At 39.0% G+C, this 26049-nt stretch overlaps 1 protein-coding gene across 50 annotated transcripts in view; it reads right to left on the reverse strand.

Annotated features, from left to right (window-relative positions):
- Positions 1 to 26049, reverse strand: part of Ptprd (protein tyrosine phosphatase receptor type D) — a 2152432-nt gene that overhangs the window by 41859 nt on the left and 2084524 nt on the right. For all 50 annotated transcript variants that reach the window (XM_029539561.1, XM_029539552.1, XM_029539551.1 and 47 more), the window contains one exon: positions 15493 to 15668. In XM_029539561.1, the coding sequence (XP_029395421.1) occupies positions 15493 to 15668 (176 nt within the window). The remainder of the gene's footprint in view (positions 1 to 15492; positions 15669 to 26049) is intronic.

Consider the following 26049-nt stretch of genomic DNA (forward strand, 5'->3'; position numbering starts at 1 on the left):
TATAAATTGACCCCTCATAATGAAATTTTCTCTTTGCAACAGCTGGAGACCATTACGAAAATTACAACCAATCTAAATGCAGAGTCGGGAACCCAATCCCACGGATACATCTATTACAAAACTCTGTAACCAAAGCTCAAGGATCAATGCAGATGAAATGCATGGTTCAAGTAATAAAGGGGCACCAGAAAGTGAAATGGAGCTGAATCCTATGTTCAAAGAGATAAACAGATTAAGGCAGTGGTGACTTTGGGGTAACAGTCTACCCAGCTAAGCTTAGGCCCAAGCATGGGGGTATACACCTTTAATTCCAGGAAACACTTGCAAGCATAACTATGAGTTCAAGGCTAGCCTGGTATAGAGAAATTTCCAAGTAAAGAAAGGCTTAAATTCAGGACTGATGGTACACAGCTTTCATCCCATCATTCAGGAGACAGAACCATGAAGATCTCTGAGTTCAAGGTCAAGTTCCAGGACAGCCAAGGTTAGGCAGTGAGGGAGATGGAAAACAGAAAGGTGGTGTTAGTAGAACTAGGGGACCATGTTCCAGCTACTGCAAGCAAAACTTGGCAGCTTTGGCCATGTGGCTCTGGTTTTAGATTCAAAAATGGAAGGGACAATTGATGCTGGTTAACTGGAGCTAAGAAATTAGCACTGACTACGGAGATCAGTATCACTGAGGTGAGATTCCCCCACCACCACCTGAAGTGTTTTCCAAGAGCACAAAGAAGGAGTGTTCAGAGATAAGTGCTACCTAGACTTGGTAACGTGTTAGAATCACCCAGGTGGCATTGGTTTTAAAGGTTTGAAGGGGGTCACCAGAAAACAGCTGAAGCTTGGCACTGTGAGAGGCCAGGGAAGAGCATTCATGAAGGTGCAGCCTCAGTTGCAGTTGATGGCCCAGGATGGAAAGGGTCCTACAAAGAAGTTGAGACTTGGTACCATGAAGAGAGTTTATGAGAGGCTATTGGTGAAGCCTAGTTGCAGCAAAAGGCCCCAGTGTATTGGAAATGCCAGTACCATGGTCATGTTATCTGTTCAGCATTAAAACCCTAAAACACACTCCCAAAAGAACGTAGTCACTCATGATAAAAGTCCTGGCAAAAACAGGAATAGAGGGGGCCTATCTTAACAAAATAAAGGCTATATACTGGAAGCTCACAACTTCCATAATACTAAATGGAGAAAAACTCAAAATATTCCTACTTGAATTAGAAACAAGACAAAGACATTTACTCTCTTCACGTCTATTCAACATTTTAATTGACGTTGCTGATCACACTGGATATTTGCAGACAGAAGAAGGAAACCTGATCCTTACCTCACAACCCTGTAAAAAAACTGAACTACAAATCAATGAAGGACTTCAACAGAAGACCTAATATCCTAAATATGATAGAGGAGTAAGTATGGAAGATGCTGGAACTCATTGGCACAGGAAATGATTTCTGAACAAGACACTGGTGGTATAGGCATTGAGAACAAAAATTAAGAGGTGGAATCCAATAAAACTAAAAAGATTGGGCAAAAGACATCATTATTCAATTGAAGAGGCAGCCCATAAAAAGGGGGAAGGTCTGTGCCAGCTGCATATCTGACAAACTTAGTTTTTTCGATGTACAAAGAACTCAAAAAAATAAAAATTAATAAATATTCAATTAAAAATAGGGCATGGATCTACTCAGAGAGTTCTCAAAAGATAAAATGCAAATGGCTGATATATATATTCCTTCTTAGCCATCAGGGAAATTCAAACTAACTACTTTGAGATTTGATCTTACTCCACTCAGATCGGCTATGATAAAAAAGAAATGAATACAAATTCCTGCATTGATATATAGAAAGAGAAAACACTTATTCACCACTAGTGGGATTCAAACTATCATGGCAGTATGCAATCAGTGTGGTGGTTCCTTAAAAAGCTAGAACTTAATCTATGAGACAATCCAGCTATACCACTCCCAGCATCTTTCCAAGGAACTCCATCCTACTGTGGAGGTACCCATCCTGCTCCATTCACCATAGCCAGGAAATGGAAACAGCTGAAGTGTGCATCAACTGAGGAATGGATAATGAATATGGGGTACAAGTTCACAATAGAGTATCACTTAGATATTAAGAAAAATGATATTTTAAAATTCACAGGTATGGGACTCATTCCATAACTGAACATGGAGAAACTGGGCAGGTACTGAACTGAAAGCTTTACCCTCCTGAGTAACACTGGTACCACTGGAGGGTACTATATGCACTACTGGGGGAGAAAAGTAATTATGAGTGTCAGCTAGCTACAAACATTGTGAACCAGTATCATGACCTGCCCACCAGTGCAATAGTGGCATGAAGATTAGGAAAATAATTACTTTTTGATTGGATTTAAGGCCTACTCCATGAGATATGACCTATACTTGAAACTGTTAATGAGGCTAACAACATGATGCTGGATGTATTAGGGGCCATGGGGGAAGCATGTTAATATTCTACTAAATGAACACAACTGTAAAACAACTCCTAACAACCTATTGTTAAACTCATAGATCCATGCGTAGCTCAGCCCCCCAAGGGAGCAGCTTTTTGCACTTGACAGAAGTGGATATAGAGACCTATAACTGGATAATGTGCGGATAGTGAGAGACTATCTGATTCCTCATTTAAAGGTCCAGGAACATGTGCAAAGGAGGGGGTGGAAAGATTGTAAGTGTCAGAGGTGGCAAACAACTTCAAGGAAATAGCACATTCCACAGATAAGAGGGGTGCCGGACATAGGAACTCTGTGGGCTCACATACAAGACTTTCAAAAGCTCAATCCAGACAAAATCCCAACATGGAGAATGGAATAGGTACAAAGACTCACTTCTAGTCAAGACATTACTTGACATTGCTATTTACTAAGTGACAATCAGTTTTCTCCAATGGAATCACTCTGGGTATGTTAACCAATATTTCAGAGTAGCCCTCCTGCTCAGAAGTAGTGGTCAAACCTATATTGGAGTTCATGGTTTGTTTATGTGTGTCATCTTGCTTCTAAGAAAGAGAAATAGTATGAAGTTGACTCGGTAGGGAGGTTGGGGAAGGTCTGGCAGTAAGTAAGGAGGTTGGGGAAGATCTGGGAGTATTTAGGGGAGGGGAAAGACTATGATCCAAGTACTTTGAATATAACTCTGAAAAAGTAAATACTTTTTAAAGAGAAGCAGTTTCCTCTGGGATGTGGCAGAGTTAGCAGTAATGAACACCTTCAACACCAGGAGGCAGAGGCAGGCAAGTCTCTGAGAGTTTGAGGCCAGCCTAATCTACAAAAAGAGTTCCATCGAGGAAAGGCTCCACAGTGAAAGCCTGCCTCAACAATGCCCCACAAAACAAAGAAACAAACAAAGAAAAAAAACATGATAATCACACAATAGGCACCACCATAAAATAAATAACTGATGTTATAGAAAATACTTATTACCTTTATTCAATAAAATATATTTTTTCATCTTAGGAAACAAAAGACATTCACAAGTGAATGGATGAACTATTCTTAGTGAGATAACCCAGATCAAGAAAGAAGAACATCACTTATTTCCTCTCACTGTGGATGCCAACTTTGAATCTTCAAATGTATGTATTTCATTTGGAATAGAAAATACAGAGTTAAGGAAATAAATAGTCATGCAAATGGGAAAGGTAAGGAGTGCTTTGGGATGTGGTGCAGAAAGAATGCAGTGGTCAAAAGGGAATAATAGAATAGAAGTGGTTATAATGGGATAAGGAGAGAAGGACAGGCTAGAGGAGGGAATATGGGGAGTGGTAAATCACATTAAAGGCCTTTCAAACATTATATGGAAAACTACCACTGTAGAATCTTCCTAACACACACACACACACACACACACACACACACACACACACACACACACACACACANAGAGAGAGAGAGAGAGAGAGAGAGAGAGAGAGAGAGAGAGAGAGAGAGAGAGAGAGTTGAGTTGTTCTTTAATTGTGTGATTTTGTTCCTATTAGATATGACAGGGTAGCAAATAAAAAGCCCATCTTTTGAATGTATTGCCCAACAATGGTCTCAAAGAGCCTCAGACATTATACTCCATTGCCAATGATTATCTACCTGAAATTGTTGGCAAGACCCTTTGTTTAAGAAACTGTATACTTGAATCATAGAACATTGAAAAATCAAGCTATTACTCACCTGAAATTTCATTCCTACTGACTAGCTTTCATAGTACTGGCAGATGCTATGCATGCTAACAGGGGAGAAGACTAACAACATGGGAGTAACTAATCAGTTTCTGATTGAATTTAGGTCCTGCTCCACAAGATAAAACCATATTTGGCACCACTATCGGGCCAAGAACCTATTGGCTAGACAGATCAGAAACATTACGGTAGACTGTACTATTATTACTCTGATAAATGGACATTGTATTAAACCAATTCCTAATGACATAGATTAATGCATTTTTCAACTCTCATCAAAGACAACTCTATGTGCAGTACGTAGTGATTAACATAGAGACCTATAACTGATCAAAGTACAGAGAATAAGACAGACAGAAATGCTCAACTCTAAATGGGAATTAGCATCATCTATACCCTAGTCTCAGGTTTTCTCTTGAAATAGGCAATGAAAAGATCATTAACAGAAAGATACAGAAGATGACTCCAAGAAAGCATTGTGTTCTGGTGACAGCAGGGCAACTGCACATACTAACTCACAGTCATTATGACAGCATGAAAAAGACCAGTGGAGACTCAAGCCAAACTAAATCTTGAGGTAGACACTAACTCCCACTCCTAGCCAAGGAACTACTGGCAATAGAGAGCAACTGAAAGAGAGTCCAGTTTTTTTTAAAAAAATAGATAGCCACAGCTAAGTCAACCACACATCCAGGAATATATGGCTAGCATAAATCAGACTTGATGAGATTTAAAAAAAATTAGGGCACAAAAGTTAGGCAAGTAGTGGATCTGGGAAGTCCAGTGGGTAAGTATGATCAAAACATACAAAACTCTCAAGGAAATAATGAAAATATTATTTCAATAAAGAAAAATGATTTAAAATATAATCTTGAAAGGAAAATGTTTTGTGGAGGCCTTTAAAGGTAAGCTACTTAATCCAGCAAAAGTTTGAGATCGGAGTTCAATGTCTGCTGCTAGGTAGAAACATGACATTCTAAACTTTCCCAATGATTGTAAGATTCCAATAACACTACTTCTGCATCCATTAAATAGTTAATCAAATTGACCATTTCATAATGGTGAGGACAGCAACCAGAAGGAAGCTCTGAAGATATACTGAAGAGACCTGAAGAGTCAGGTAGAATAATTGTCTCCTTAAAGAGATATGTGAAATGAGGAGCCCCTCCTCCAAGAGTTGATTACACACTCTGCATACTTTTGTGAGTTCTAAGACAAAAACTGTAAATTTCTTTCTTCTCCTTTCTATTTCTTCTTTGAATACCAATGCCAAACCTAGTCATGTTTGCCTCGATTCTCTAGGCACTCACTCACATTCTTTCTCTACAGACTCCTGCTACCCTTTTTTCCTATAGCTGCTCAGACTTGTTTGTTGTTTAAAAACTGGTCTTATCCTTTCTTCTTCTCCATCTCCATCCACTAAGCTAGTTTGCACTAATATTTTTCTTTTAAGTTCTATTAAAGCCATCCTTGAACTTCAAAGCAACAAATATTATTTAAATGCATCCAAAATAAAACCCTGTCATTAGGCATACATGGTAGGTGTTATGACAAGTTGGCGCATCCAGCTTTGGAGGACTCTAATTCTAGTTCATGGTCATTTCAATATGACTTATCTTAAAAGTGGCACTCAGTGGTACTCAACAAAGGTGGCCAACTTTATAATCAGGAATGTGGCTTAGATTGGCTTATTTTTAAATTATCTATCATTTTCTGAAATCAAATTTTTCTCATTTCAATTTACTAAAGACTTACTAAATTTGGCAAACCATCTGAGGTTCACTTATAACCAAATAGTTCCTCTTCAGAGTTCCAGCATTCCTGCTCTGAATCGCATCTGTAGCCCAGTACTTTGAGAAGCAAGAGGTAAGGAGCCAAACAAGGAGTGAAAGTAGCCAGATAGTAATGTTTGAGACACTGTAACTTGCTAAAAGTGACTGTCTATCCATATTGAGCAATTGTAGCCATAGTGGCTGTTGGAGTCTGAATTTTCTTTTATTTTTTTTTCAATTTTTTTATTAGACATTTTCTTCATTTACATTTCAGATGCTATCCTGAAAGTTCCCTATACCCACTTCCCGCCCCTGCTCCCCTTCCCTCCCCCACTCCCACTTCTTGGCCCTGGCCTTCCCCTGTGCTGGGTCATATAAAGTTTGCAAGACCAAGGGGCCTCTCCTCCCAATGGTGGCCAAGTAGGCCATCTTCTGGTACATATGCAGCTAAAGACATGAGCTCTGGGGGTACTGGTTAGTTCATATTGTTGTTCCATAGGGTTGCAGACCCCTTCAGCTCCTTGGGTACTTTCTCTAGATCCTCCATTGGGGGCCCTGTGTTCCATCCAATAGCTGACTGTGAGCATTCACTTCTGTATTTGCCAGGCACTGGCATAGCCCCACAAGAGACAGCTATATTTGGGTCTTTTCAGCAAAATCTTGCTATCATATGCAATAGTGTCTGCGTTTGGTGGCTGATTATGGGATGGATCCCCGGAATTTTCTATTCGTCATAAACAGCAAGTAGAGATGCATTATATAACATAAATGGAAGTTTTGTATTCCATTTTAAATGATCAATTAATAACAGGATCTAAATTTTTAAAAAAGTTTCATTAAGTGCCAGGGTCTATTTTAAGTAGAATACATTACTTACTGAGTTATTAAGATTTACAAATTGTAACTTCTGGTACTATGTTAGTACCAGATTTGTTTACTACTTTGCTCAGTGACACTGATATTTTTTCCTTTGTACTCAACTATTACATTTGGCCATATAGTTTCCCAAGTTGCAAAGTTCATGTCCCCTCCTATGTCACTTTATCTTTCCTGACCACTCTTTAGTGGGGCATGAGGGGTCATCACAAATGCAAAGTGAGTAATAACAAATCATCAGACACTAACGCACTTACAGCTTCTCACAGTTACAATCATAAATCTAAAAGTAATATTCCATAGTTAATAGAAATTAGATGTCATAAAACAGCTTACCAGTTCATGAACCACTCTAAAACTTTCTGGATCACTTGTCAAGTTCTAAAAGTTGTTCTTTTATGGTTTGATGTATTTGCTAGCTATTGATGCAGAGGTCTCACTGAGCTTTGCCAATGAATTATACCCTTAAACAGATAGGCACCACAGCTTAGGTTCAGGCACTTTGGTATACTCAAAAGATCATTCTGTGATATCAAATACTTAGCTATTAACTTTTCCCACATGAGTTGTTGGCATCTTTGCATACTGATCTCATCACCAATAACTTTCAAGGAGGGAGTGGATGCTCCAATAGCTGTAGAGTCAACTCTGCCTCTGGTTTGGCCATAGTCTTTTAACCAGCTACATTCAAGTACCACAATTACCAAGCAATTCTATTAGCTGGCTGAGCAATTCTATGTATGAATAGTTTCCATAGACCAGCCAACAGAGATGGGACTGCAAAGCTGTACATAAACTGCTTCACCCATGATGGAATCATATTGACAGAAAATATAAAAAAACATAAAAGGTAACTACTATACTGGGAGTACTGGACAGCAAGGAGATTACTTTACAGTGCATAAAAACGAAGTAACCTAACCCATCTTGAGAAGATTAGCCATGAATGTGGTGACAGGGAGGTTTGCACTGTCATAGGAACTGTTACATCTGCTTCTCTGGTGCATATTTGTATATGTATTGTCATGTTGCTAAACGGCTTTAAGCTGATGCTCGGCACTATAGACAGCGAAGATGGCTAGGGAGAGGAAGGGTGGAATTGTATAAACTAACCAGTATCCAAGCATTGGCCAGATTCCTTCTCTTTTATCTGACACTGACATAAGAACACCGAGAGTATGGAACTTGCTAGATAAAGCCCCAGACATCTGTCAGGTTGCCAACACAAGCCTCACACCTTTTATTTATTTTTTTTTTTTTTTTTTTTTGCCAGTGTCCCATTTATATTAACTATCCAGGACTTTCAAAGCCATCCCCATACATCATGCAGACTCCAGAGGCAATGTTTGTGCTGCTGTTCCTAAAGTTGCTTAAGGAAAAAGCAGTTTCTGTTCCCTTAGATAGGCAGGGTTTGGGCTACAGTTTGAGAAATTAAATGTTCAAGGCCTTTGGCGCTTCCAGTTCTATCTGGAAGAAGACACAGACCTGGCATTTGGAAAGCATTTGCTCTCCATTAAACTCACTGAACCCTGACAACCAGAGAAGCCAAGAATTAGTCTGCCATTGGCCATGGCTAGGCCTTCCAAAACCGATAACAACAATGAAAACCGTAACAGTGCCATTTATAATCTTCAGCGTGATCCTGTCAGATTTTAACCCCGGAGAACAACCTCACAAAACAAGCTCAAGGTTTGTTTTCCAAAAAAGAAGAAAAATTTTGAACAGAATCAGTTTGTTTGTTTGTTTGTTTGTTTGTTTGAACTGCTTCTTGCTCTGAACTGTTTTTAAAGTTATAAAACTAAATATGAATGTGTCTCCATCTCACTAAACTTCTTGGAGATGTTTACAAAGGTGACATTCATAGACTAGAAGGGTAAGTGATCATTAGTCCATTAGTTCACTGACTAAATATCAAGCTATAATATTCTAATCCCCTGAAATATTACCTCAGGGAGGAATGAATACCAGACCAGTCTCCTATGCCTTGGCAGCATCAGATCTCCATTCATTAACACACACACACCAAAATATAGTGATAAGAGGATATTTTCTTTTTCTCTGACCTAAACAATGACCAAGGTCAGTTGCAGAAAACATGTTATCTGTAATGGGTGTTATCAACTAATTCCATGTGCAACAATGGAAAATATAATTTTGATATTTTGAAATTATAGAACTCCTTACCTCCAGGACTACATTTTACAAACTAATTGACAATTCAAATCATATCTCATTTGTTGCTTGTCAAAATTTCTCTCCTTATCCCTAACATTTAGAGCATTAAGTCACATCCAAACTCTATCTAACTCAGTCATTTCCCACTATAAGGCTTCAATACCAACAGTTTCAACTAATAGCAATGAACCAAGGCTGGGTTCTGAGACCAAGTGTAAGACAGATATCCTCTAAGCCTCTTCATAGCCTCTAACATTCAGTAAGGATGCCCAAGCATTTTTCTAAGCAGGCTTCTTCAGCCCCTGTCTTATCTACCTCAAGATGGTAGATAAAATAGAAATCAGCCAGCCAAAAGCACACAGAGGAAGAGGAAAGTTAAAATGTAGACCATCATCCAGGGAATAAGGGCGTTTCTTGAGCCAGGAATCACCTTGGCCAATCGTACCTCGGAGACTCATTCTTCGGGGGAGGCTGCCAATTGTACACCCAGTCACCCACAAATAACACCCTGGAGTGAAAAGGCCAGCTGCATATGTTTTACTGTAACAGTGCTTCACTTTTTCCAAAGATTTTCTTCCCTCCATGTGGTTGCCCAGCCCGATCTTTGTGCTTATTGGCATATTATGAAACATGGAAACAATTAGAAACCACATTCTAGGGAAGGAAAATGACTTGCTACAGAATCAATGAACTATGCAGAACTTGAGAGGACTTGGCAACTCCAGTGGAAACTGAAGTAAAACTCACAGTATCTTTTATCACAGCACATTCTACAGCAGTTTTAAACTGAGCTGTATTTTTAAGGCAGCTATCATATTTTATCTTCAAAAACCCAGAATTTAGTCTTCTTGTTTGTTTCTTGACTCGCCATAGTAAAACGCCTAAAAACCAGTCAGTTTACAACTTTATTTTAGTATTGGTATGAAGGTTAGTTTTAATTTTCAGTTTGGCACAACCTAGAATCAGTTGTGAATAAAAGGTCAGTGAGGGCTTTTCTGGATCAGGTTCCTTTGGGTATGTCTGTGGGAGATCATCCCGATTACAGAAATTGTGGTAGGAAGAAGGCCCACATAATTCCCTAGAGAGGCAGGAGAACCTGAACTGTGGAAGAGTAGAAAAGTGAGAGATGTGAATATAAGCACCACATTCGGCTTTTGACTCTCAGTATAATGTAAGTGGTGCTTCAAATTGACTTTCAGGTAATGACTGGCTGGCAACCTGGAACTTTAAGCTGAACTAAACAGTCTTCACTATGTTTCTTTGGGAACTGAAGTCAAGACCAGAATAGGCACAAACAATATAAAGACCCTCATGGGCATGTAGGACTCTCTCAAGACCACAATTGTCTGAGAGTGAGTAGAGTCAATATGTGTGAAAAATCAAACAATTTGCATTTTGATCCCAGACAGTTTCAATCTTTTGCTAAGGGCAGCTTTGGCTGTTCCAACGTGAAGAACTATCAGTCTCCTAGCAAAAGCCCAATGAGACTTTTAGCACTAACAATTGAACATAGCATTTGTCTCAGGAATACATCCTGACATTGAAGGTCACAGTACTATTGGTAAACCTCAAGCTCCAGTGAAAGTAAACCAGACAGAGACAAAACAGAAAGCTGGAAAACAGATCAGTTCCAGGAAGCAATGGGAATACAAACAGAAACAAACAGAAATGCAGCCCATATTATCTTTAGTGACAAGAACCACCACATGTCTAGATTACCGATGGGTCCCATACTGTATCATCTTGCCATGGTGATACATGAAAGCAACAAATAGAAAAGAAGGTCCTCCGATGATCTGTTTGCAGAATGAACAAATTTACTCTGTTAAGGTCTGAATTCTGGGAAGCATGTTCAGAGGGAAAGCTAGTACAAAAGTCTGGCTCCATCTCTGAGAACAATTCAGAGATGAGGCACCGGGTATAGTGAACAGAAATCCACAAGTGCAGCGAGCACTATGAAGTTGTTCACGCTTCACTGCTAACAACAGAGAAACCAATTAATTTCATTTGGCAACAAAATGTGGTATTTAGAATCCAGTCTTGAAACAACAATGTTAAGAAAACAACTAAAGTATAACTGAGGCTTTCAATTGCACTTTATCCTGAAAGTGTTTTCTGTGACAAAAGAAGAGCTTCACTGCTGCTTATAATCCAACCCAAGGAGGGGGGAGGAGGCAGGCGATGTGCTAGCTTCTATGTACCTAGTAGGAAAGGCTAAAGTTGAGATCTAGGCCATGATATTTCAACTGCAAAGTATAGCTACTGTAAACTGCCATTTAGACAACTTTTCTTCTGATGGTGATATCCCTATGTGTAATGGCATGATATTTCTCCTATCCTCTTAATTCCTGACACAAGGGCTATAGTCAGTAAGTATATTCATTTACAAAGTATTAATGAACAGGATAGAAACCTGGGATGAAATGATGGAGACACGGAAAGAGAGAGGAGTCCTTCACTCTTGAGTCAGGTTGAGATCTGTCATTTGCTGATAATCAAGAATCTCAGGGGGCTGGAGAGATGGCTCAGTGGTTAAGAGCACTGACTGCTCTTCCAGAGATCCTGAGTTCAATTCCCAGCAACCACATGATGGTTTACAACCATCTATAATGGGATCTGATGCCCTCTTCTGACACAAGGTGTACATGCAGACAGAGCATTTACACACATTTAAAAAAAAAAAAAAGAATCTCAGAATATTTTGAAGTTTGCCAACATAGAGACAATATTCTTTTATATACATATATTTCAAGTTAGAATGTTAAACAGCAGTGAACCCTGTATAAGGACTAAGCCTATGTGTACCTTTATGTTCCCAGCTGTAAAGCTGTAATATTCTAGGAATCTTACTAGAAACTCCCATTTACAGCAAAGGATATACATTAATCTTCTTGAACATCCCTTATGGCCTATGGTTTTATCTTACCAGATTATAATCTGATCTAAAATACCTCCAGAGCTATTCTAACAATCTCACTTACTAGAAAGAAGGAAATTGACTCCTATCAGCCATTTAAGATGCAACTTTAAGAGCCACCAAAATGGCTAGTAGGTTCTTTCTGTTATTCTAGGTTTTCAGAAGCACATACCCATACTTGAATATGTCACCTTTTATTAGCCCTTGTTATTAAATCTGTTAAATTGGCCTTTTAATAAACTAGCACTGTATGCTACACTGGCTCATCCTGAAACTGTTTCCTGTGATGAAGTAAAACACTGGACTATGCCTGAGTGGAGGTCCCTAAATCACAAGTGCACTCCTCCAGCTGCTGGTGACAGTTCTGAATGTGTCTCCTGCTGCACCACAATTGACTAACATGTGCATGTGTGTACAACCCTACCTCCCACGCACATGCGCACATCACATATGTGTATTTGTTCAACCGAAATGGGAAGAATATAACTGAAATTCTGATCCTTTGTATAATAATGGATCAGTCTAGGACCAAGTTAGCTCAGTATTTGCTTTCAGGTTGACTATTTGGAGTAAAGAGCTCCCTTGAGTTCTCAGGTCAAACATAAAGCCTTCAATAGTTCTAAAGTATGGGGCTATACATCCCTGTAGGAACTTAGCACTATTCATAATATTGTTTTTATAATAAATCCTATGCACATTCTTGTTTGAAAGACTGGAAATGCATTCCCTTGTGCTCCAGTTTCTGTAGATGAAAGAGCAACAGGGCTGGGAAAAGGTGAAGTAGGAAGATAAGAGGAGGAAAATGGACAAACAGATGAAATCTTCTGAGCCACTCTGCTAAATCTGCCTCATGACACTTGGTCCTTCTCCTGAAATGTGTAGAAAGGACAAACAAAGGGCTCTGGATGTTGGGGGGTGGGGGGTGGGTCAGGCCTCATCTGTCTTGTCAGATTGATGATGACTGAGACTGCCCAACTGCCTACTGGCTAATGCGGGTCATCATAAACCTGGGAACATGCTGAACAACCACAGAATGAAAATCACAGGACAGCAATTCAATTGACCTCCTTAGGCCATTTAACAAAGCAGACCGCCAAACTCGCAAGAGCAAAGAGTAATTAATGAAGGGGAGCAAACAAAGGTTCATTTAGTAACTTCCAAATAAGTTCCTCTGTCTGAAGGGGAAAGAAAGGTAGCCTGCAACAAAAAGATAAACTGCAGGTATTTAAGTCACAATACCTTCTGCCAGGAACTGCTCATTACCATCAGATGTCGCAGTGGCAGTGCGGCCAGTAAGGACTAACTTTATTATTAGAAGCAATTAGGAAGAAAAGGGGCAGAATTTCATTTGGTTATTTCAAAACAAGTTTCTGTGCATAGTTTAATGAAGGCCTGCAGTGTCAAGATAAAATGTGTGTTTTACTGAAAACAGCTTTTGCAAATGACTGCTTGTTACCAGCTGGTATCTCTAGGCAGAGCAGAGCTGGTAGGCGAGATTTACATGCATGCTGTAATAGAAAAGTTTGGCTGTCTCAGTTTCCTAGGCATGTCATAGGTAGTATGGCTTGATATTAAAGGATATGTATTGTGAGGCCAGAATGTGGGTCTTCAATTCCTCTCTCTGACATTGTTTTCAGAGTGACTGTCAGTAGTTTTCTGGGCTTCAGTTTATTCACAGGAAAAGGCAAAGTTTATAGAAGCAATCAGTTTTTATAAAATCATTTACATAAAATTGGCTTTAATTCAATGTCAGTACACTTAATGAGTTAGATACTGTTATAATTATTAACTCACATATATTTAAGGATCATTTGTGTTGGGACTACATCGGGTTTGAATATATTTATATGCTTACTGGCTTTTGCATGTAACATGTAAGACAAATACTGCTTTCAACGCCATAGGCATTTCTACATCCATTTATATGGAATCAGGTATTCGCAGAGATCTCACAAGTTTTTAGGTTAGCTAAAGTAGTCCCATAATTCCCACTTTCAAGGCAGCAGTATAGCTTTCTAGTATTTTCCTAAATCTGAGCTTTTACCTTATAAAGGATCTGGGCAACCTACGGCTCCCGTGTCCTCGCTGCAGTTAGGTTTAGGAACACTGCTGAATACTGAGCTTGGAAGAACTCATAAAGAATCTCATTTGTCTCCAGCCAGGGCTGCATAAGTAGGTCCTGCTTGGAGGCAGAGAAAGGGACCCTTTACCTGAGGTCTCACCATAAGCATGAATGTTCCCATGTTTCAGTGACAATATCTAAATACCTATTTGTAAAATTCCTAAGGTTAAAACTTGAATGTCATCAGCAATGTATGGATATTGCAGATTCATTAGACAATATGGCATACTGCTTTGTGCTATGTTTTAAATTTCCAAACCAACAATATTTAACTAATGTGCAGTGGACTGTAATATTGGACCCATATGGTGGCTGAAACTCTTCTCTTAGACCTTAACAAGAAATGACTTGTTATTAAAATCTATTCATTTTGGAAAAGCTAAAATTAGCAAAATGCCCTCCACACATTTCTCTCTCTCCTCTCCCCCCCCCCCTCTCTCTCTCTCTGTGTGTGTGTGTGTGTGTGTGTGTGTGTGTGTGTGTCTTAGCCATATTTTAAACTGAATCATTTTCTGGCTACCCTGAGTTGAACTGAATGATTTAACTATGAGCCGTTTTCAAGGAATTTTAGAGCTTATATGCAGATTATTAGAAAAAATAAAGGTGAAAATGTGGGCAGTACTTATGGGTAGAAATCTCCATGGGTTCTTGTTCGTAGCTAATATTCATTTTCTCTAAACAAATTGATTATCTCCTCAGATATCACTTTCATTTTCTCTCTAGCAACCATGACTATTGTAACATGTGAGAATTTCCTTTTAAAAAGATTTACAAGCTTTTGTTTGTTTGTTTGTTGTTGTTGTTGTTGTTTTTTTTTTTTTTTTTTTTTTTGTATTAGGACCTACTTATGCAGCCCTGGCTGGTATAGGTATCAAACTCCGTGTCCTATGTCAGGCTCCTACATGTTGTGTTAAAGGGCACTAGAAAGCATAATCAGACTTTCCCAAAGGAGTTTTAAATTCCTTAAATTCTTGATGAAGGTCTTTTAAATTCTGTGTTGTTGAGTTTCACCTAGGTAATATTCATTGGTGAACATCTTGTAGGAGTGGTAGATTTGAGGGAGCTGGTGAAGTTATTCCCTTGATCTTTCATACTTATCTATTTGGGAATGAGATCTGGGGCATTTGCATTTCTTTTCTTAGTTCTGTGTCTGATAGGAAACAGAAAAAGTTGGGCAGAGCATAGCATTTGTGAGCTGGGTTCTGCCTGGTTAGACCTTGCTGAAGGATGTGCAGAATTTTGTTTGATGGAGAGGATAGGACAAAGAGTTTTGAAAAATAGTTCAATCAGAGTTTTTGACATCCATTTCCAATGATTGACTGTTAAAAAAGTGCTACCCTGGGGGGGGGGGGGAGAGTGGCTTCTCAATAGAACGAAATACACAACGTGAAGATGATGGAAGGAGGATTTCTGAAGAAGTCGACAGTTATCCTTACCCTCGACCTTTCTTCTAGCTTTGTCATCATGACAACTGTGGCACTTCGTTGCTCCCATATCATTCTCCAAAAGTCCCCAAATGTTTCAGGAAGAGATCCCTGGGTTGCAATATAGGCATTTTGTTTCCTATAGCCATCTATGTAGTTGGCATTCACATAGTCACTTCCTGGGATTCCTGTAAAACAAGAAGTATTGTTCAACCAGAAGGTAAAACTCATAAGAGAAAACTGTCTTGCTGTGGTTTAACAGCAAGGTTCTACTTTATTCCATAGCCATTTAAATCAATACATTTTAGTTTGGATTTTTTAAGCCAGATTAAGAATATGTTCTACCATGACATCATGTTAAAATATGTAACATTCATGGTATTGTGTCCTCATAATATGAATAAATCACCAAATAAAGTAAAACAAAACAGATGCCCATAGAATTCATTGTTTCTTACAGGTTCTCTGCCCACTTATATTAGTAATAAGTAGTTTGCAAAGATCAAAAAATCATCTAGTCACAGTCTTTACTTCTCAGTCCCCAACCCTCAATTGTCAGACAAAAACTAAATATGACAATGCCTAAGTCTGAAGGTACAATATAAGGTAGAATATTTTAACAAATAATCCATTGCAAGTTTACCTCCTAATACATCATATAAACTCACTCAGTAATCTTGAGAATGCTGTTAATTAATTCCTGTCTTAAGCCCCCCAAGGTGGTGAAGGAAGTCAAGTTCAAACATAAGCGATTTCTCTACTCTCCCTGGGTCTGGATCTCTAGAAAGAAGTATCTCACATTTCATACTCACAGGGTTTAGCACATGAGCCACATCTGTGTAACGACTGACTGTAGACCGACTAGATCATCCTTACTTTTGTCCCTTCTAGTATGTGTCACAACAGGAAGAACAGCGAGGTGGAAAAATAATTTCAGTTACTGTGATTTCTGCAAACCCAATGGTGACTTTCCATTTCATTTCAAGTAAAATCTAAGCTCTTATCTACAAAGCTCTACACCGTTCTAATTTCATGTCATTCCATTCACCTCTTAATCTCTAGGCACTGGCCTGCTTCCATTGGTAGAAAATGTTCTCTTCCACATATCTCCTGGAACATACTCTATCTTTTCCCCATAAATAACCTCCATCCATACTTGTCTCAGTTACTGGAATTCAGGACACATAGGTTGTTCCGTTATACTACTATTCATTACAGGTTGTGATACACTAAGTTTTTGCTGAACTGGCTTATTACAGATTTGACCACAATTCCATATCTCTCTTAATGTCCTTTGGTAATATTCCTGATTAAAAATAATGCATAATTTGACAACTTCCAATATTTATTAAAGAGGAAAGATGTTCTTTTCTATGACTTTCTGACTTAATGTCTAATTTTCTGTTATTGTAATACCTTAAGAGAGATAAGAGGCAATTTGTGTTTCCTCCAAGAGCAGTGACCAAAGTGACCAAGAAAATCAATACTACTCAATAGAGAAGGAATTCATGCTATAGAAGCAAAGGGGGGAAATGGGAATTGAGGCTAAGAGTTACCTGAGAGCATCAAAAGGGCTTAATTTACTGTGTTCAGACACAGCTTCGATTCTGAAGGATGTTAACTACAGATGGAGGAATTGTATCTCTGCTACAATGATACATTTTCAGATAATTAGAATCAAAGGAGTAGTAGGTTTCCTAGAGAGATAATGAGTTGCCTGTCCCTGGAGAGAAAGAAATGCTTCACAGGGCATCAGTATTCTATGTAAGGAAACACTAGAACATATGCACGGTCCCTTCTGGCCCTGGGAAATATGTGCCCTGGAGTTAATTTTTTTTTCTCTTTATATTGGAACATGTGCTCCCAAGCTAAAAATGCTATATTTCCCTGATTGCCAGTTTCAATTACTTTGACTGCTTTTCTGATTCCAGTTGTATAACTGATCCTCCAGAGAGGAATAATGAAACTCAGATGGAAGTCACTGCACCCTGGGATGAGCACATGGCTAGAGGATACCACCACCATTAGGTAGAAAGTCTTTTGAGCAGACACTGAAACACGCAGTTGGTTGGAGCATTATTCATCTATTTCAGCTACTCAAGAAACAGTTTGAGTTCTGGCAGCTAATGACTGATAAAGATCCCGATCCTCCTGAACACCAAATTCCTGTGGATACAAGGGATAACCTAAATACAACCCTCTGATAGCAGCCACATGGAAGTGCCATTATGAAGTGAATTATCTTTTCCTTTTTTTTTTTTTTTTTTTTTTTTTTTTTTGATTTTTTGGAGACAGGGTTTCTCTGTGTAGTTTTCTGTGTAGTCCTGGCTGTCCTGGAACTTAGTCTGTATACCTGGCTGGCCTTGAACTCAGAAATCCACCTACCTCTGCCTCCCAAGTGCTGGGATTAAAGGCATGTGCCACCACTGCCTGGCAATATATTATCTTTTAAAAAATTAATAGTAAAATTTAGGGGAGGTGAACCATTAATGAATAATGACTGCACTTCCGAGAGATAAAAATGAAACATTTCTGTCAGAAGATTACCAACTGGTTGAGTTCAACACTGAATGCATTACAAATTTAGCTCCTGATACTTTGAAAGAGAGAAAAGCAAAAATAAAATAATGCAGTATCGAGGAATGCTGATTATCAAGCTACTATATTCACCCTGACACTAAAGCTGATATTCTTCTACCACGTTGGCATTGTCAGTGGAAGGACGTGATTTCCAGAAGAATGCCTATTTCAACATGATACTTTCTCACACCCTGGCAGAGTGTTACGTCAGGCAAGATCTCTCAGTCCTGCAGTGTGTGGTGATCTAAGGGATGCTGTCCCTGGAGATCTGGTATCTACCATGTCCTGTATCCAATATCCTTTCACGAGCTGTGCACAGGATGAGAAAAGGTTGCAGGAAGGGGGGATCCCTTGTCCTTCTAAAACTACTAAATGAGAATGGAAGCTACATTTCAAGTACTGAGATTCCAGTTTTTCGGTATGACCTATGTAGGAATGCTTTCCAACCAATTTTGGGAAAATATATGCTCTAATGGCTCTCAGAATTTTGGGTGCCATGAAACATCTTAGAGACTATTGATCAGGATGTGTCTGCTGGGAGGCTAGATCTATGGTATTCACTCATATTGGGTGTTGACCTTCTCCAAGGGATGTCTATTAGTTCATTGAATCTGTAATGCCCTATTTAAAAAAACCAAAAGCCTGCAGCGGTCTCAACAAACCTGGTCTCCCGAGACTTCTCAGACACCAACCCACCAGCCAGGTGGTATGAGGCCCCTGACACATATACAGTAGAAGACTGCCTGGTCTGGCCTCAGTGAGAGAGGATGCACTCAGCTAACGGATCAAGAGACTTGAGGCCCCAGGAAGTGGAGAGGCCTGGCGTGGGGTGAGGACATCTTCTTGGAGACAGCTCGGAAGGAGGAATGGGATGAGGAACTGTGGGAGGGTGGATTCAGAGGGAAGTAACAACTGGACTGTAAAAATATAAATGTAATAACAACAATAATAATAATAACACTCATCAGAGTGTACTAGGACTCCAAGTGTGTGAGAACAAACTTTGCTCTGGCGGCTCTAGAGACCGAAATCTAACTTAAAATGCAGGAATGAAAGAAGAGGGAATTAGGACAAATTAGAAGATTGCTTCATTGTTTATTTATGTAGAGTCAGGAAGACCTTTCAGTAGTTTAAATTGGTGCTTCTCTTTGGGTGGTTGCATGTCTACTTTTTGTTTGTCCATGGTATAGAAAGGATTTGTTAACATGCCCAGACCCTGAGTTTTTTGCCATATGCTAGTCTCCAGCAAAATTTGAGTGATAGGACAGAATTTTGGAAATACAAGAGATTGGCCTTGCAATCAATTTTTATTTATTATCTGATTTCCTTAAAAGGAGGCCTTACTTTGTAGCCCTGGCTGGCCTTGAGCTCACAGAGATGCACCCTCTTCCTCTGGGACTGAAGGTGTGTACCACCACCACATCAGGCTAACAATTGGTTATTTCTAATATAGTTTATTCATGACGAGCTTAGCTCAACAACATGTTTTTTTTTCCTCTCTCTCTCTCTCTCTCTCTTATTGCTTTAGTACATTTTATAAAATAAGTAGAATCTTAGGTTTTCTTCTATATTGAACTATGTATGTTCTCTAATTAGCAATAGTCAATTGTCTAAATAGTTACAGTACCAAATGACTATTTCACTTTGGTCAGATGCATGGCGAACCTCAGCCTAGATCTCAGCTATACACTATGTCCCCATAGCCCAATCCTGTGTAAAACTAAATCTCATCAATGACTAGATTCCTTTTAGTGGCACATTGGTTGCTTGCTTATTCATACCCAGGATTAAGCCTGTACACTCTGAGCTCAATATAACTAGAGATCTAAACCCAAGCCTTTAAAATAAGGAGGTAGGGCTGAAGAGAGCTCAGTGGTTAAGAGCTGGCTATTCTTCCCGAGGACCTGGTTCAATTCCCAATACCACATGGCAACTCAAAATGACTTGCAACTCCTGTTCTAGGAAATCTGACCCCTTCCTTATTATACCTTCTGAGGGAATCAGGCACAAATGTATAGGAAAATACCCAAATAAATAAAATTTAATATTAAAATAAATAAAATAGGGAGGAAAATGTTTGACAGAGCTAAACTATTGTGTTCTTTAGGTACAACAGCCGACAAGTACCCACTCAAGCAGAATGAGGCAATTTTTAGCTTCTCATTTTATTTGTTTGTATTTTCTAGTTACAGGTCAAGGTAGAAATACCAAAGTTCAACATGGACTCTGGATGCTCACTGCTTCTCCTACTTTAAAAATAAATTGAGACAAGATCTCACTATATAGCAAAGGCTACTCTGGAACTTGCTATATAGACCAGGTTGGCTACAACTCATGGAGGTCTGCCTGCCATTGCATCCCTAGTGCTAGCATTAGAGGCATGTGCTTAACTATACCCAGCTTCTCTTTCATTGAAGGACTGCAAGGCTTTGGAGAGTTAGCTGTGAGACCAAGTCTAATGATGGTAGCCCCTAAGGGTAGACGGGCAGTGCTTCATGGCATTGTTTTTGCATATGCTTGAATATTAACAGAAGAAGAAAGAAGTGATGTGGTTTTGACAGAATATTGAGCCAAGCAATTAATGACTTAGAAATGATGTACAACCTTGAACGTATATTGCAATGTCAAGGATTATCTCACTTGAGCTATTTTGTTATGGCTGGGTTAAAATAAAATCTTTCTTCCCTACTAATTTGAGCAGGAGTAATTATGCTACAGGCCCAGATGACAACAAAACCCATTCAGTTTCCAGTGGATTATAATTTTTTTTGATCAGAAGATAATTTAACTTGAAAAGATTTGCCCATGTTTAAAGAGTGCTTGTAATTACGAATGGTCAGTAATTAGCCTTTCACGAGCTGAAGTTATATGAAAAAGCAGTACACAAATTATTTCGTCAATACAGAATTAAGCCACCATGAGAGGAGTGTTCACACTTTTGTACCACATCATTAAGGGAAAAATCCTATGTGTACTTTAGAATCTTGGGACAGTACTAAGCACTTACTCAGTACCAAGGGAACTTCATCAGGAACTATTTAGCCAATCATTTACCCTATCTAGACCTGTGGCAGCTTATCTGTTAAACCTAGGTGCACTGGAAAAATTGATTTCCACAGGTTCTTCTGAGCTCTACCATATGATGTCTCTATGGTATTCTTAACTTACTTGGAGTCATCCATTTCTACAAAGCTATTTTAAAGATGCACAGAATCGCTTAGTCCCTTACATTAGTAGTGAAACACTCTAGTGCACTTGCAAGCTGGCTCCAACTGCTTCTAGCACGCTGAGACATACTGAATTGGGCTGACACTGAAGAAGAGTTCCACTAGGAGCTGCTAAGTCTCAAAAACAAAACACTATAAAGAAAAACGATGGCGGTAGGGTGTGTGCTTATAGGAAGGAGGCAGTTCTAGCAGATTGGATAAGAGTGAACAACAAGAGACATGCAGGGGAGATGGTATCCCTCCTGACTAAGACACACAAATTGTTCCTGGCAGAGGCGGAGAAGGAGCAAGACGGCTAGAAGAGCTTTCAATATTCCACCGCCTAGAGAAGCCTTAAAGCCTGGAACACTCAGCTCTTTACATTCCACAACCCTTTAATAAGTAAAGTTTATGTGAAAACAAATTACACTTTAGCAAACTAGTTAGTTCCATTTTTATACCTTTTATCAGCAAGGAGGAGGAGGAGGAGGAGGGAGGGGAGAGGGGGAGGGGGGAGAGGGAAGGAAAGAGGAGAGGGAGGGGGGGGAGAGGAAGATGGAGAAAGTCTCATCTTCTCTCCAATACATACAAAACCAAAATCCCCAAAACACTGAATTAGTGGTTAAGTCCTAGACTGAAATTTCTACCAGACAGAATATATAAAAAGTTTACTTTGCTGACAACGTTTAAACCAGAAACATGAAAGCAAACAACAAGTTACAATACACTGCTTTAGTTTCCACACATGCAGTATTCTCTCCTTTCTCTTGTGCCATGGCAACCACTACTTGCTACCTCAGAACTGCTAAAGTGAAGGATTTTTCCTTGCAATACACCAGAGATCAAATATTCCCTTCCAAAGTGGCATGATCTCTGGGTTTCTTGATGTAGCTGCGATCTGAATTCTCATTAGTTTTGCAAAATTCACAATTTGTTTTCAGACACATTCCTTGGATGAACCACATGTACAAGGCCTGTTAGGCAGGGTCTCTTCCTCGCTGTGCTCTCTGCTCTGTTGCCTGACCTTCTGCTCTTTGGACTGCTGGGGTATGAGAGCTTTGCAAATGGCCCTAGAAAAGGAGCTAGCCGGTCTGTCTGATTTTAAGTACACAGCAGCAAGAATAACCACAGGCCATGGGGGAAAACTCAGTCTCTCGGCTAGAAGAGACTTACTTATTGTTAGTGAGCATTTTTCCCAGGAGGGGAAAAACAGCTCTTAGGTCACATAGCTTTGCAGCTATGACTTTATATTCATAAGGAAGCAATTATTGAAAAGTTTCATCTAGTAATGAGATAATCAGAACCTAGCCTGGTTAGCCTGTAGGAGCCACATGTTAAAAAAAAAAAAAAAAAATCACTCAGATCATCAGTTTCCATCGATAATAGATGAACATTGTTGTTATAACACCATCAAGCCAACACTGTTTATGATTCCAGTGAAAGAAATGCATGCGCAATTTCTAAAACGCCACATGGATATTATAACCACTGGCAATAAGTAAATGAAATATACCTATATCATTTTATCTATTGATAAAAAGTAATTCCGACTCTGGATTCTCCTTTCAAACTCTGTACTAAAAATCATTAATAGAGAAATAGAATTATTTTTAGTGACAGCAGAAATATGTATACCATGCCTAAATTCTAAAATCAGAAACATCACAGGAGACACACCTCCCTATCTCCTCAGAGTAATGAGGTGTGAATTTATTAACATAGTGTGCCTCAGTATACAGTAAAATAACAAACATCACATAATGAAATAAGATACTGCATACAGAGAACAAACTCATTTCCAGGACTTTCTGACTCAATATTGGCTTACTCAGTAAGGAGCTATACAAAGCAAGCCAATATCACTAGCAACCATCACTTAAAAAATACATCTTCTTTTCTCTGTGTTGCCAGTTAAAATAGGAGGTGGGTAACAACACAGCTCTACACCAGTTGCTCAGCCCATGCAGGGAAAATGCCATCCAACCAGCTGTAATTAGATGGATTTTAATAAGTCAGAAATGGGAAATTAGTCCAGGTTTCTAAGGCTGAAAATCCCATCTTGTTTGCTCCTTGGGACAAATTAAGCTGTTTCTTTACTGCTGCTCAAAAAAAAAAAAAAAAAAAAAAAAAAAAAAAAAAAAAAAAAAGTTCTATGTATTTAAAAAAATAAATAAAAGAAAGGATTACACTGTGTCACTTTTGTACATAATTAACATGAAAACCGAAAGCCTGGAAGTGCTACAGGAACCGTGCTGTCTGCCTCCATCAGTGATTGATGCTGTGGGCACTGTAAGACAAATGAGCTCAACCCAACAAATAATTGGATGGAACTCACGAAAATGGGTTTCTAGAAAAATGAGGTACATAGTCTAATAAAATTTGTTCTGTTTTAATTTAATTCACTTATTATCTGCACATGAGTACCCTATGAAATCAGGGACTTTAGATTCCCTGGGTCTAGAATTCCAGGCAGAGAGCTGTGAGCCCATCCACATGGGTACTGGGAACCAAACTCAGGCCTTCTGCAAGAACAGTATATACTCTTATTCATGGAACTCTCTCTCCATCAGCTTCTATTGTTTTTTAAATAGAATTTAAGTGCTAAGTAAACCCTACAGAAGGGGCTCACAGATTACTCCCTGGGGTTGGGGAGAGGCAGGGAAAGGTGATAAAGAACATATGCCAGCCTTCTGTCTCTTTCCTTCTAGCTAATCTTCATTCATTTGAGCCTCCAGCAAACGGAAGAACTGCTCTCTGCTAGGGACCCACAGCTGCTGCCACACATGACTAGGAAGCAAAGCAGTTAGGTTTCTAGGGCTCTCCTTCTTCTCTCTCTCTTCCTCAGGCTGCTCATTTTAGCGACTTCTTGCTCATTTCCATCCCTTATGGCCAGACATGAGACCATCCATGACCTTTTCCTTTTTGGTTTTGTTTTCTTGTTTTGTTTTTGGTGGTGGTGGGGACAGAGAAACAACCTATGGATTGATGGGGAGGACGATGAGAAGGAACTGGGTGGCCACTGCTAGGCAAAGAATGAAATAAAGATATAGTATATGAAAAAATAAAAATCTATGAGATAAAAATACTGACATAATTTTACTTATTGAAGAGGCATCAATTTTCTATATAAGGCCTGAAAAAAAGAGACCTTGTTTCACAATAGGGCCATGATATAAAGTTGGCAAACCCTCAAATGTGTGTGGACAGTAGTGTTGAGTGACTTGGTACAGGAGTAACTACAGAAGTGAGGCCTCACTAGGACTGAAGCAGTGTATCTATCACATAAGAGTGAGGGGGGGAAAAAATCACTGTTATTGAAAACCACCTTGTTGTTTCTGGTTTTCATCAACTGCTCTTAGTTAGATTTTTCTCAGGAGTGCTGACTTTGTGAGCTGCTCATTCATTTTAAAGCTGTTAAGTTCCCATCTCACAAATAATCACATTGTTGTCACATCATCTGTCATCCATATTATTTATACTAGGATTTTTAACTGCTCTTATTATGCAAATCTAACACCAGATGATATATTCTGTATTTCCATTTAAAGGAAACATTTTTCCCCTTGTTGAAATTTGTAATTTTATTACAGGTCTGGTTTTCATTTATCACGAGCTAATATTTTCTTTTTCTTTATAAACTACTCTAAATACATGCAGCTTTCTCATTTGGATATTGTTAACTTTTCCATAGATCATATAAAAAAAATTCTTAGTGAAAAAAACCTTGCATACAATAGTATAAAACTCATAGCAGCAATGATGGTAGAGTCTAGTGTTTATTGGGTATTTTATAAGAGCAGGGCACTGTGAAGATCTTATATTGATTCCCTTGTTCTTTATATGGATTTATGGAAGGTATGCATAACAAAAAAACTACAAGGTCAAGGAAACCAAGGTACTCCTCAAGTGATGACCTTTTAAGAAACAAGAAGAGTCTAGGAAGTTTTGAGACTCACTGATGGGCTAGTTAAAGACGGTACTAAGTCACTGATGGGCTAGTTAAAGATGGTACTGAGTCACTGATGGGCTAGTTAAAGATGGTACTGAGTCACTGATGGGCTAATTAAAGATGGTACTCATGAAAGGGAGTGAATATAAATATTTGCCTTAAAACTTTAAATACATGTTCCTTTCATAAGAAAATTAAAATAAATCACTATGATCTGAATTGGTAACTCCCACAAAGGAACTCCCCCAAATGAGTGTGGAAATAGAGTGTGTGGGCATTCTTTGTTTCTGGTGGACTTACTGTGTGCATCACATTAGCAAGAGCTCCTGTTTTTTCCAAACACTCCCTGTTGACTGTGCTAAGTGGCATGATAAGGTCATGTAGCTTCATAAACTGGGACTTACGTTCCAACCTCATCTCAGAGTTCTTCCCAATCTATCTTAAAAGGAATTATTAAGCAAATCACTAAACCCATATCCATGTGCCCTTTGTTGTTTGGAAAAATTCTTTTTGCTTGGAGTTTAAAAAATAAAACTGAGAAGCTTCAGCTCTCATGCTTCTTCTTAAATGTTTCAAAATTCCTCGGCAGACATTTCAGCCAAAACCAAACTGATGATAAATAAGACCCTGTGCGAACAGTTACAGTCACCACAACCACAAAAGTATCGTGACCCCACATGGGATGTTGGGGCAAGGGCAGCTTCAAGTTTGTCTGACATGACATTAGCATTTTGTCTTTGTTTTAACAGTAGGAAGAAGCTACTCCTTGTATAAAGTATACTTCTTGTGTATGCTATGCTGTTATGTCTATGAGTGTGATGTGTTTGCACATGT

This window comes from Mus pahari, chromosome 6 (assembly GCF_900095145.1).
Source record: "Mus pahari chromosome 6, PAHARI_EIJ_v1.1, whole genome shotgun sequence".
NCBI classification, from domain to species: domain Eukaryota; kingdom Metazoa; phylum Chordata; class Mammalia; order Rodentia; family Muridae; genus Mus; species Mus pahari.